Source organism: Schistocerca serialis, chromosome 6, assembly GCF_023864345.2.
Source record: "Schistocerca serialis cubense isolate TAMUIC-IGC-003099 chromosome 6, iqSchSeri2.2, whole genome shotgun sequence".
Lineage (NCBI taxonomy): Eukaryota > Metazoa > Arthropoda > Insecta > Orthoptera > Acrididae > Schistocerca > Schistocerca serialis.
This window is the reverse complement of record NC_064643.1, coordinates 743,574,047-743,588,778: the sequence shown is the minus strand read 5'-3', so window position 1 is coordinate 743,588,778 and position 14,732 is coordinate 743,574,047. Positions and strand designations below refer to the sequence as shown.

The window sequence follows — 14,732 nt, the reverse complement described above, 5'->3', positions numbered from 1 at the left end:
CGCACGGAGGCTTTCCGGCAGTCGTTCTTCCCGCGAACCATACGCGACTGGAACAGGAAAGGGAGATAATGACAGTGGCACGTAAAGTGCCCTCCGCCACACACCGTTGTGTGGCTTGCGGAGTATAAATGTAGATGTAGATGTACTGAGTTGCCAACAGTGCCACACTGATCTTCTCAACGCCTGAGTGTGCGACTGACTGAAATATCTTCCAGATGGTGTACACGGTGCTCTCGCTGGGGCTGTTCTACGGCAGCCACGTGTCCACCGGCCTGGACGGATTCTTCTGCACGCTCATCATCTACTTGGCGGGTCACCTGCGCTTCCTCAACATGATGCTCGCAAACACTTGCTCAGGCGTCGTTCGAGAGGATGAGGTCAGCGGCTACAAGCGGAAGAAGGCGGAAGCGTCGCCAGACCCGGACAACCTGATGAGGTCCCGCCTTCGAGAGTGCATCCGCTACCACAACGACATCGACAGGTTCGGAACTGCGAGGCCGTCTCGTGCATGAGACACAAGCCTACATCTGCATCTACTGCTTGTCTACCGTAACCTTTTCAGGGGGCATGACGGATGCTTCCGTCTATGTTCTGCTCGTTCTCGGTGGATCCGACAGATGTTTCCGTACGTAGCCTTCTGTGGCTTGCAGCTAATGGGATGACTAATTTTAGGCCACCAGGTGTTACAGTACTTTTACTTAATGCTTTGTGCACTAGATGCTAGATCTTGTCACTCAATACAATGTATTCTCAGCCAGTTATGTTTTCATTATGCTAGTAAAGACACAAATTATGGCATTCGTTATTCTCATTACCACAGCCTAGTAATACTGCTTCGGTCCAAATATCTCTCCAGACAGTTCAAGATTCGACTGTACAAAATCCTGATGCAGCCTGTTGTTCTATATGGCTGTGAGACGTGGAGTATCCGGAAACAGGACTTCCATGAGCTCCTTGTTTTTGAGAGAAAAGTGCTGCGGAAGATCTTCGGTCCGGTTCTGGATGCAGATACAGGGGAATTGAGGATCAGATACAACCGAGAGCTTGAGGAACTATACCAGCAGCCCAACATAGAAGGAACTGTCAAAACCAAACGAATGCAGTGGGCCGGCCATGTGGCCCGGATGGAGGATCACAGATGGCCTCGGAAGCTCCTGGATTTCACACCTACAGGGAAAATCTCAGGGAGACCCAAGAAGCGTTGGAGGGATGGACTCCATGAAGATTTAAACCAAGTGTCAATAGATGTGAACGGATGGCGGGTAGCATCAATGGACAGAATACAGTGGAGGAGGAAACTTGTAGATGCGTGCGGTCCACTGGGCCTGATCACCTAGTAGTAGTAGTAGTAGTAGTAGTAGTAGTAGTAGTATCTATCTTGTCAACTGATACTCTAGTCCAACCAATTAGTAAGAACACCAACGTTGTCGGCACTGTGCAGCAAAACAGATAAGAATTCTCTGACCTCACGAAATATTACAAACAGAAAAAGCACGAATACGTAAAGGCGTACAGAAACAAGTAGACGTTGAGAGTATGAAAGGACAAGGGAGACACTTTGATGGACAGCGCGTCCTATTACCACACACTTGAGGAAGTAATGACGTCGTGCAAAAGCAAGTGTTCTTATTGATTACAACAAGAATAAAGCAGGAGTGGATATGGGCGATTCCAAGTTGCAAAGCTACCAAACGTCCACCAGCAGAGATTTACACTATTTATTGGACGTTGCATTCTTCAGTGCTTACGTTCTGTACAAAAAACTTGCCGGCGAAGAAAAAAAGGTTGGAATTGATGGTTAGGCTCGGGGAAAATTGGCAGCATCCTCTCTACAACAGGGGTCATTATTCGGACGCCGATGTCGAACACCGAAAGCGACTCGCCTTATAGCTACGTATTTTCCAGAATTTCTGCAAAGCACAACCAACAAATGGCCATCAAGGAAGTGTTGAGTATGCAAGTGAAGAGGCCTCTGCAAAGAGACATCTTATTGGTATGTGGAGCGTGAATTTCCTTTCTGTGCAGCGCCATACTTTAAAGCATTACACAAAGAAAACGACCAGCAATTATATGAAAATAAAATTACATTCTCTTCTTTAATACGTTCTGATCGATCTTAATTAACTATCGTTTGCTCCGCAAAGTAAAGTTACCAAAGTTTAAATGAGTGAGCGAGGCAAGTGGCGCCATTGTGCCAACCAACGCTCGGAGGAGTATTTGCACTGAAAAACTGGTCAAAATTATTTCACGCATTTTTTCGCATTGGGGTAAAGTGATATTATTTGAACTTAATTATGTATTTATTTAACAAATATACGAACTTGACATGCAAACTACCACAAATATCTTTATTAAGTGTGAAACTGTTGGCCATCGTCCTCTTAGTAACCTTTGCCTTCCTCTATAGTTTCGTTCCTACCATTTTCATCTAGAGGTAAAGACGGTGCGCTTGCGACCATTAGGCTGATTGCCTCTTGCGAAAAAAAGATACTTTTCTTATGACACTCTTGTCTGGGTCTGAACTTAGTAACAATCTGCGTACTACATCTATGTTACAACGCACACGTAAAAATTTACTAGCAAAATTTATTCTGTATTGCCACATGTGCTTGTTTGGGCCTCAGCTGCTTCCTCTGACAATTGGCCTATAGGTAAAATTGATGTAGATGTAACTTCAGTACCATGCATTAAAATTTTGTGAACAGTTGGTCACACACAAATCTGTGTACGCATCAAATTTCTCAGCACCAGTGCAGTTGCCACCCGAAATCACTCCCAGGATTACTTTGAATCGTTGGATTAAATGCTCACTGAGGCCAGTGATCCGAGCATTCTGAGTCGGCAAATGATCTTCTGGGTGTGTCATCTCAACGAACAGCTACAGTCGTACATCTATTTTTCGACGCTTGCTGCGTCACTTAATTCTTGGGATGCTTTCGGAGGTCGTCAATGATTTCGTGCATGTTCCGCAGACCAGTAACGTAGTTCCATCGAAGAATTAAGACATTGTTCATTTATCTGCACGAGACGCTCATATTTGCAATATGCAATATGGCAATCTGTACAAAATAGTTTTTTGCCACTGAAAGTCTCGTCTGCAGAGAAAAAAAGGTGGATAGTGCTTCCACACCGGCAACATCAGTGATATGGGGGTAAATTCTGTAAGAGCCAATCAGAATGCTCCATTCATTCACAAGACATCCTTTGTGCTGGGGCATAGGAGCCTCTATATAACGGTGAACACGTATGTGTTTCGGAGATGTTTGTTGAAAGCAGGACTTAATGATTTCCAGGAAGGGTAACACGTGATGGACGGGATGTCTCATTGGGACCATCATGAAGAAGGCAATCGTTATTCTGGGCTATTTTCATGCGCCACGTGAACATTTCGCAGTGATGTGTCAGCCAAATTAGGGAGGTAAACAGGTGCACGGCTAGATAGTTAGGTTAGGTTAGTGTTGTTTAACGTCCCGTCGACAACGAGGTCATTAGAGACGGAGCGCAAGCTCGGGTTAGGGAAGGATGGGGAAGGAATTCGGCCGTGCCCTTTCAAAGGAACCATCCCGGCATTTGCCTGAAACGATTTAGGGAAATCACAGAAAACCTAAATCAGGATGGCCGGAGACGGGATTGAACCGTCGTCCTCCCGAATGCGTGTCCAGTGTGCTTAACCACTGCGCCACCTCGCTCGGTTGCACGGCTAGATGCAGCTCACATGTCCCATTAGGGTCACTAGGAACGTTGCACCCTGTGCTATTCTGGGAAGCATTGGAATGGATTTCTACAGCGCGACCTGTGACGTCAGTATCCATAGGTAGAGAGGTATCGCGCCAGCAATGGTAACACGTCCGTGCGACCCAGAGGTGTCACGCATATGGGAGCGGTGCGAACGCACCGCCTGGTGGGCGCATCCAGAGGGTGACTTAGCTCTTATTTACATAGACACATGTGATGCCAGTATAACACTCGAACTGTATACCCGAAAATAGACACAGCTTTCACCTGCTGGCTGTGTGCTGCAAAGCACCTGTGCGGTGTCAGTGGCGTTGATATATGTGCACGTTGGAAAAGTTCCCTGATACGTCGTGGTTGACACTAGTTCAAAAGCGTTTTTTACCTGCATTGAGTGTTTGTGCACAGCATTATTTCCTTCTGTTTAAGAATTGTGAGTGTTTTTGCAGATCCTTTTACTTACACTATTTTGACAATTTACCAGTTTTTTGCGTGTCTGCTGCATTATTTTGCCAGCAGTTTTGTAAGCTGTGCTATACATTATTTCAGTAATTTACAGTCCGCAGCTCGTGGTCGTGCGGTAGCGTTCTCGTTTCCCGCGCCCGGGTTCCTGGGTTCGATTCCCGGCGGAGTCAGGGATTTTCTCTGCCTCGTATTGACTGGGTGCCGTGTGATGTCCTTAGGTTAGTTAGGTTTAAGTAGTTCTAAGTTCTAGGGGACTGATGACCGTAGATGTTAAGTCCCATAGTGCTCAGAGCCATTTGAGCCATTTGAATCAGAAATTTACAAGTTGTTTGCGTGTCTGTACATCATTGTACTGCGTTATTTAAACAGTTTATAATTAGTGATCGTGTCTTCAGAGCGTTTTCCATGTAGTATTTTGACAATTTACGAGTTGTTTCCATGTTTGCACTTCAGTGTACTCCATTATTTCGGTAATTTACGAGTTGTTTGTGTGTCTCTATGCTGTGTATAGTGACCCCCAAGCACATCAGGGCGAGTGTTTTGTATCAGTGTAACAAATATACTATGGCAAATGATCCCTAATAAATTGCTCGAAAATAAATAAAATACACTCCTTCCTCTCTCTAGGAGCTCATCACAAGCTGACTCATTTTCCCGCCATTTTTCCCCGAGACCGCCATGAAATGAAATTGCACTCTGGTGGCAGTACTGTGTGCTAGGTCAGTTGGACTCCGGACCTCATGGAGGACACAGTAGATGGAGCTACTGTCTCAAATAGTTTAAATAAAGTCTGCCTGCAAAATAGAGACTTACATCCATCCTATCCAGCAACCCAGCACAGGTTGAGTCCTTTTCCTACTATTTTTCCCCCCAGATAGCCTACTTCGATTACATCATGGGATGGATGAAGGCAGTACTGTGGCAGTACTGTGTACTAGGTCAGTTGAACTTTGGACCTCAAGGTGAACACACTGGATCGAGGTACTGTCTCTAATTGTTTGAATAAAGACTGCCTGAAAAATAAAGACTTATGTCCATCCTATCCAGCACAGGCTGAGTCCTTTTCCCGCCAGTTCCTAGGAAGAGGTGGCAGTCAGATGACTTGGATTAGTGGAGGTAGCCATGGTGTGTTGCCTTGTCCTGCTGGACTTCGAAATTCTCATCATTTTCTGGGGAAGGGGATGGGAGAGGATGAGGGGAGGGTGTTAGGTTAGTGGAGGTAGCCCGGTTGACCAACTTTCCCCCCCAGAATTTGATGGCGACGTTGCCATATCTACCGCCGCCATATTGGATCCTCCATCTTGAATAAATTTGGCAGCAATGGAGAGTGGGGTGGCGCCGCCCTTTTTCTACTGCTCCTGAGTACAAATGACAGCCCCGCCAATGCATTGCACTCTTGTATCTTGACTGAATGAGGTAGTGCTGTGGTTAGCACACGGGACTTGAATTCAGGAGGACGACTGTTGAATCCCACGTCCGGCCATCCTGATTCAGGTTTTCTGGGGCAAATGCAGAGATGGTTTCTTTGAAAGGGTATGTCCGAATTCTTCCCTAATGTGATGACCTTCTGTTTGCTCTACTCCTCCAAACAACCCAACCCCTCTTATATCTAGGGTATGCGATACTACCACCATTCGTATATGTGCTTATTACTACCCCATGACTTTTGTTATCTCAGTCTACAACTCCATGATAACTTTCGGAATAAGTCATTCGCACATGCCACCTAGCGGAAAGCTCAGGCACTAACTGTGTTAGGTGGGCATAAAATTTGAAGATATACTGCATTCAGTGCTGTACCAAACATTTGTGCAAGTTATTTACCCTTTCACAACTAAAGGTTACTTTTGTACAGCTAATTTATTAACACCCTGTATTTAATTTCGAAGGCTGTAGGTTCTTCTTCATCTCCAAGTACCTAATGCAACCTACATCCTTCTGAACCTGCTTAGTGTATTCATCTCTTGGTCTCCCTCTACGGTTTTTTCCTTCCATGCTGCCCTCCAATACTAAATTGGTGATCCCTTGATGCCTCAGAACATGTCCTACCAACCGATCCCTTCTTCTAGTCAAGTTGTCCCACAAACTCCACTTCTCCCCAGTTCTATTCAACACCTTCTCATTAGTTATGTGATCTACACATCTAATCTTCAGCATTCTTCTGTAGCACCACATTTCGAAAGCTTCTATTCTCTTCTTGTCCACACTATTTATCGTCCATGTTTCACTTCCATATATGGCTACACTCCATACAAATACTTTCAGAAACGACTTCCTGACACTTAAATCTATACTCGATGTTAACGAATTTCTATTCTTCAGAAACGCTTTCCTTGCCATTGCCAGTCTACATTTTATATCCTCTCTACTGCGACCATCATCAGTTATTTTGCTCCCCAAATAGCAAAACTCCTTTACTACTTTAAGTGTCTCATTTCTTAATATAATTCCATCAACACCCGCCCCAATTTAATTCGACTGCATTCCATTATCCTCGTTTTGCTTTTGTTGATGTTCATCTTGTATACTCCTTTCAAGACACTGTCCATTGCATTCAACTGCTCTTCCAAGTCCTTTGCTGTCTCTGACAGAATTACAATGTCATCAGCGAATCTCAAAGTTTTTATTTCTTCTCCATGGATTTTAATACCTACTCCGAATTTTTCTTTTGTTTCCTTTAATGCTTGGTCAATATACAGATTGAACAACATCGGGGAGAGGCTACAACCCTGTCTCACTCCCTGGCCAACCACTGCTTCCCTTTCATGTGCCTCGACTCTTATAACTGCCATCTGCTTTCTGTACAAATTGTAAATAGCCTTTACCCCTGCCACCTTCAGAATTTGAAAGAGAGTATTCCAGTCAACATTGTCAAAAGCTTTCTCTAAGTCTACAAATGCTAGAAACGTAGGTTTGCCTTTCCTTAATCTTTCTTCTAAGGTAAGTCGTAAGGTCAGTATTGCCTCACGTGTTCCAACATTTCTACGGAATCCAAACTGATCTTCCCCATGGTCGGCTTCTACCAGTTTTTCCATTCGTCTGTAAAGAATTCGCGTTAGTATTTTGCAGCTGTGACTTATTAAACTGATAGTTCGGTAATTTGAAATCTGTCAACACCTGCTTTCTTTGGGATTGGAATTATTATATTCTTCTTGAAGTCTGAGGGTATTTCGCCTGTCTCATACATCTTGCTCACCAGATGGTAGAGTTTTGTCAGGACTGGCTCTCCCAAGGCTGTCAGTAGTTCTAAAGGAGTGTTGTCTACTCCTGGGGTCTTATTTCGACTTAGGTCTTTCAGTGCTCTGTCAAACTCTTCACGCAGTATCATATCTCCCATTTCATCTTCATCTACATCCTCTTCCATTTCCATAATACTGTCCTCAAGTACATCGCTCATGTATAGACCCTCTGTATACTACTTTGACCTTTCTGCTTTTCAAAAGTGGCTCTGAGCACTATGGGACTTAACATCTAAGGTCATCAGTCCCCAAGAACTTGGAACTACTTAAACCTAACTAACCTAAGGACAACACACAACACCCAGTCATCTTTCTGCTTTTCCTTATTTCCTTAGAACTGGGTTTCCATCTGAGCTCTTGATATTCATACAGGTGGTTCTCTTTTCTCCAAAGGTCTCTTTAATCTTCCTGTAGGCAGTATCTATCTTACCCTTAGTGAGATAAGTCTCTACATCCTCACATTTGTCCAAAAGCCATCCCTGCTTAGCCATTTTGCACTTCCTGTCGATCTCATTTTTGAGGCTTTTGTATTCCTTTTTGCCTGCTTCATTTACTGCATTTTTATAGTTTTTCCTTTCATCGGTTAAATTCAATATTTCTTCTCTTACCCAAGGATTTCTACTAGCCCTCGTCCTTTCATCAATTAAATTAAGTATTTCTTCTCTTACCCAAGGATTTCTACTAGCCCTCGTCTTTTTACCTACTTGATCCTCTGCTGCATCACTACTTCATCCCTCAAAGCTTCCCCCTCCTTCTACTGTATTTCTTTCCCCCATTCCTGTCAATTGTTCCCTTATGCTCCCCCTGAAAGTCTGTACAACCTCTGGTTTAGTCATTTTATCCAGGTCCCATCTCCTTAAATTCCCACCTTTTTGCCTTTATATATATATATATATATATATATATATATATATATATATATATATATATATATATAGTGTGCTTATGTGCTAAGTTTATTTATCATAATACCAGAAAGTTATTTGCACATTTCCATTCATGAGTGTCATACGGATTAATATTTTGGAGCAAGTGTACATTTACATAAAACATACGAGGGTGCCTCAAAACGCAACATTCCCCACGCTACCTTGAAGAGGGTCTGACATGTATGTGGGTTCTCGATTTTGATCAAGTTTTTCAAGGAGGTTCCACACTGAAAATAAAGATACGTTTTTCGACATTTTGCTACACGCTCCACAGTTTGTCAAAAGATCGGGGTAAAAGTTGATGACTGTATATAGCCTTTTCAATGCTATACGTCGAGAGATCGTCTGAAAGCTAACATTTTAACTAATACAATAGGGGGTCCAAAGTTAACAATGTCATAGTTATTAACGTTTTTTGCGTTTTCATGCTGTAGGTAAGGTACCTGTAATTCTAGGTGTTTAGCAGAGTGAGATCGGCAGTCCAGCGGTCATGACATTAAAATACAAAACTGCTGGTCCGTGTTCGATTCTTGGCCGTGACTTTTCTTCAGTCGATGTATTTTTCGGTGTATCTGATTTTGTGATAATCTGAATACCCGTCTTTCCGTTTTTCTGAAGTATAACATCGGGAGGTTTGATTAATAATCAAATAAGTATACACAGGGTGTTCATTTTAACTTATACATTGAAATGTCTCGGATCAAAACGAGCTATAATTCCAATTTGTTTATCTCCGAGGGGGACATCCAATGATACCGCACTCGATTCTCCACCCCACTCTGTGCGTGGGCTGCGGGGGACAATTTTGAAATCTTCAATGGGAACCCCCGTTTTTTTTTACTGCAGATTACGATTCTGCAGAAAAATCTACATGTGTTTTGTCTGAAGCATTTTTTTTTCGTTTCACCACAGATCGCGCTGTAATCGGCGGAACAGAAATGGTTACTCAATGCCCTTGAATATCCAATGGCACGTGGGACCCCATCTCTATGCTGCGAGGGTGGGACAGGCCAGTATTTCATAACTTCTAATTGGAAACCCTATCCGCAACGTTGAATTTCTCCGACATATCGAACAAGGGACTGCTCGACGCACCACTGTGACCGTGGCTCGAGGCGAACGCTACTCTACTTTCTCAGTTACAGTAAGTGATCAAACGTAGTACCGCTAACTTCAGTACAGTTAGTGATCCATTTTTCAAATGATCGTTCACAGGCGCTTCTGATGCGGTCGTCCATGTGTTCACGGCCTGTTGGCACTCGCTGGTACACCTTATCTTTTAAATATCCCAACAGAAAGAAATCCGGCGACGTCAAATCCGGCGGCGTAGCAGGCCAATTAGTGGGACCACCTCTGCCGAACAAACACGGCCCAACACCTCCCGTGTAATGCGCTGGACTACAGTCATGCTGAAACCACATACGTTGTCGAACGTCCAGGGCAACATCCTGTGGTAGTGGCGGTAGTTCCTGGTGCAAAAACGTTCGATATTTGCGTTCATTCAACACGCCGTCGATAAAATACAGACCAATGAGTTTGTTACCCATGATGTCACACCATACGTTAAGCGACTAGGGACGTTGATGGTCAACTTACCGTGACCAGTAGGGATTGTCCCCACTCCAATAATGCATGGTATTCCGGTTGACGCTACCATTGTATGTGGATGTAGACTCATCGGAAAATAGTCGCTCGGCGAAGACCGTGAGGCTGACGCCCCTATTCACAAAACACTACCCAGTTATGGAAATGTGCGTCATTAAGTTCTTGGTGCAGTGACACGTGATATGGATGATACTTGCGACGATGCAGTATTTTGACAATACTATCTACGGACATACCGCAATAGTGGTGTGATTGCCGGGAGCTCACACGTGGGTTGTGGCGCACTGTAGCTAGTACAGCTACTTCGTTGGCTTCTCCTGTAACACGTTTGCTCCGTTTTCTTTTGCCGGCCTGTATGCTGCCCTCAGACATCATGGCGTTCACATCCTTGTAAAAGAACGAACGAGAGCTAGCTTTCTCTGAAAACGCTCTGCATACAAGGCAACAGCAGCCTCAAGATTTCTCCTACATTATCCGTAAATCAGGATTATTTCAACTTTGTCTTCTGTGGTTGCAACATTCATCGTCCAGTATCACGTCTATTCTTCACATGACAGGTAAGTGTGCAGGCAATAAACACTGCGCAAGTATTATTATGCTTATAGTCGCTATCTGTTCTACGTCGGCACTGTATGTGATCTCCGTTCGCAATGTACTGCCTGTTATGATACGTCGTAATTCGCTGCATGGCCACGGTTGCGCATCGAGTAGTCCTTTCTTCGATATGTCGGAAGAGTACAACGTTGCGGATTGGGTTTCTAAGTAGAAGTTGTGAAATACTGCCCTGTCCTACCCTCGCACCATGGAGGTTGGGTCCCATATGCCATTGGATAGATAAGGGCCATTGAGTAGCATGTCGTGAATTACGATTGCGTACCCATATCTATTCCTCCGATTACAGCGCCATCTGTGGTGAAACGAAGAAAATGCTTCAGGAAAAACTTGTGTAGATTTTCCGTAGATTCGTAATCTGCAATAACACACGGAGGTTTCCACTGAAAATTTCAAAGTTGCCACCGCCACCCACGCACGGGATGGTATCGTCGGATGTGCCCCTCCGAAACAAACAAAGTGGTACTATAACTTTTTTCATCTGATGCGTAGTTTTCGAGATATTTCAATGTCTTCACTTAAAATGTACACCTTCTATAGTGTATTGACAGTTCTGTAGGGAGCACATTGTGCTCATGTGGGAGCAATCTAGATGAGTGTAACACAATAAACTGGCAGCCAAGTACCTAGCTTACACTTGTAGGTGATGGAGACACTTAACATTTATAATGTCATCTCTCTTGGACCCATATGTGCTACTTACGACAATTTTGTAAGGCCTGCGTGTTATAGGCAACTATTAATATCACCATTGTTTGCCTTGATGTTGTAACCTGTATGTGTCAAATGGCTCTGAGCACTATGGGACTTAACATCTATGGTCATCAGTCCCCTAGAACTTAGAACTACTTAAACCTAACTAACCTTAGGACAGCACACAACACCCAGCCATCACGAGGCAGAGAAAATCCCTGACCCCGCCGGGAATCGAACCCGGGAACCCGGGCGTGGGAAGCGAGAACGCTACCGCACGTAACCTGTATGTGTCCTAAGATCCGATGATGGCGGCTTTAGTTTCGCCGACACCGGTAATCATGGAATGAAAAGAATTCTTGCGATCTTGGCTACCAGTTTATTGTACTGACAGTTCATCGTGATACGCAGTATAAAAATACACCTAAGTATATTATTGCGTAATCCTAACTGATCGTCTATTCGTGAGAGTTCTCGTAATTTGTGGGGTGAAACTTATAGAAACAGGCAAAACATAAATACTTATCGCACCATGAGCAACACACGAACTAAATTTCGACAGAGATGTTTCCTGGTACATTGTTCGTTGAAAACATATCTGATTCACTCTGCTAAAAAATGAATCGATCAGATATCAATATCGATGCGTACCAAGCATATAAAAGAATACCTTGAAAGACAGGCGTAGACAACTAGTTACGGACCAATGGATTAATTTTGATAGTCATCCCTACCTTCCTTGCAATTCTCTGCCCCGCTGTAATGTCACACTACTTTGAAGTCGTGCGGTAAAAGTCTTTACCTGTTTGAGGAAGTACACATCACAAGGATGACAAAGAGAGGTACATTTCAGTGGTATCACTTTCACGCTGCAAGTCGGTTGAGCATCTTCTTCTACAGAAGTCCTATCGTAGCGTGTCATGTATCATGACGAAAATAACTGTCAGTACTTTATATATACTTGTTTGCTTACCAATAATACCTGCCGATGTTTTACTTCAAACAAAGGAAAGAAAGAAAGAAAAGCATTCCCATTATCAAAACATTATGAGACACACCAAAAAAATATCGAATGGAAATAAGCGAAGACCAGGAATCGAACAGGGACCAGTAGTTTGGTAGTCTATTGCTTCGATCGCTGGATCGACGACCACACTCTGCTAGTTGCATAGATTGGCGGGTACCCAATAAGACACAAAAACGCTAATAACTCGAACAGTATTGACTTTCGATCCGATGTTATACTGTAAGCTTTCCTACACTTGTTACGTACCCTCAGCTCACAAAAATTATTATATTTCAACTGCTCGGGATGAATAGGCACTGAAATGAAATAATGCTCTTTGCAACGTAGTTTATTATCAATCCAGCACGTACATTCTCAGAATCACCATAGAGATCAAATTTAAAAAAAAAAAGAATACGAAACAAAACACACGGTGACAGATGCTGCCTATCCCGGACAACATTATTTAAGCGGAAGGTGGGTCAACCTGAAACGATGCCTCCCTTGGGGTAATAGCGACGACGCTTTCTGACTAAGTGAGGTGCAGACAGAGATCGTGAACCGCTAGCTGAACGTCAATATGACATAGTTTGGTTGGAATACAGGGCCGGCCGAAGTGGCCGTGCGGTTAAAGGTGCTGCAGTCTGGAACCGCAAGACCGCTACGGTCGCAGGTTCGAATCCTGCCTCGGGCATGGATGTTTGTGATGTCCTTAGGTTAGTTAGGTTTAACTAGTTCTAAGTTCTAGGGGACTAATGACCTCAGCAGTTGAGTCCCATAGTGCTCAGAGTTATTTGAACCATTTTTGGAATACAGGGCTGCAGGTCAGATGGACTCGCTGCAGTGAAGACGAAGTCCTCAGGTAGAGATTGCTAATAGACCAGGGCTGTCGATATACTCATCACTGAACTGCCCAACGGGTCATGTGGAGACTGTAGGTGCGCAGCTGCAAACTCCGCGGCCGGCGTACACTCGCGCCGGGATGAGCGGAGAATCACGGCTAGCGCTCCGAAAGAACGAAGACTGTCCTCTGTGAAGACTGTCCTCTGTGGAGACTGTCCTCTGTGAAGACTGTCCTCTGTGGAGACTGTCCTCTGTGCCGAACGTACAACGTACCTCGCCCGAACTGTCCAGACCGTCCTCTCCGGTGGACAGCCACCGAATGCCTCGAAAATCCCTCCCCTCTTCTGTCCACGACACAAAATCTTCGTGAAAAAAATTGTCCACTCTAATGACCAAGCCGCGACTATAGCGTACTTACGACACCGGAATACTCTTTTTCAAATTCTGAAGGTGGCAGGGGTAAAATACAGGGACCGAAAGGCTATTTACAATTTGTACAGAAAGCAGATGGCAGTTATAAGAGTCGACGGACATGAAAGGGAAGCAATGGTTGGGAAGGGAGTGAGACAGGGTTGTAGCCTCTCCCCGATGTTATTCAATCTGTATATTGAGCAAGCAGTAAAGGAAACAAACGAAAAATTCGGAGTAGGTATTAAAATCCATGGAGAAGAAATAAAAACTTTGAGGTTCGCCGATGACATTGTAATTCTGTCAGAGACAGCAAAGGACTTGGAAGAGCAGTTGAACGGAATGGACAGTGTCATGAAAGGAGAGTATAAGATGAACATCAACAAAAGCAAAACGAGGATAATGGAATGTAGTCGAATTAAGTCGGGTGCCGCTGAGGGAATTAGATTAGGAAATGAGACACAGTAGTAAAGGAGTTTTGCTATTTGGGGAGCAAAATAACTGATGATGGTCGAAGTAGAGAGGATATAAAATGTAGACTGACAATGGCAAGGAAAGAGTTTCTGAAGAAGAGAAATTTGTTAACGTCGAGTATTGATTTAAGTGTCAGAAAGTCGTTTCTGAAAGTATTTGTACGGAGTGTAGCCATGTATGAAAGTGAAACACGGACGATAAATAGTTTGGACAAGAAGAGAATAGAAGCTTTCGAAATGTGGTGCTACAGAAGAATGCTGAAGATTAGATGGGTAGATCACATAACTAATGAGGAGGTATTGAATAGAATTGGGGAGAGGAGGAGTTTGTGGCACAACTTGACTAGAAGAAGGGATCGGTGGGTAGGACATATTCTGAGGCATCAAGGGATGAACAATTTAGTACTGGAGGGCAGCGTGGAGGGTAAAAATCGTAGAGGGAGACCAAGTTATGAATACACTAAGCAGATTCAGAAGGATGTAGGCTGCAGTAAATACTGGGAGATGAAGATACGTGCACAGGATAGAGTAGCATGGAGAGCTGCATCAAACCAGTCTCAGGACTGAAGACCACAACAACAACAATGACACCGCGCCAGACCTCCTGCCAAGACACGGCATAGCGGGCTTCCTCCAATGTGAAAGTTTGCCGCCAAAATCGCAGCTCTCTCCCCCCCCCCCCCCCCCTCCCACTAAACTTGGCGACAGAGAAACGCACGTGCTTTTC

General features: G+C 44.1%; 1 protein-coding gene across 1 annotated transcript in view; it reads left to right on the top strand.

Annotated features, from left to right (window-relative positions):
• Window positions 1-305: 305 nt before the first annotated feature.
• LOC126483892 (odorant receptor Or2-like) overlaps window positions 306-14,732 on the top strand; it is a 49,370-nt gene continuing 34,943 nt past the window's right edge. The window contains exon 1 of the mRNA XM_050107159.1: window positions 306-481. Within this exon, the coding sequence (XP_049963116.1) occupies window positions 333-481 (149 nt within the window). The 5' untranslated portion in view covers window positions 306-332. The remainder of the gene's footprint in view (window positions 482-14,732) is intronic.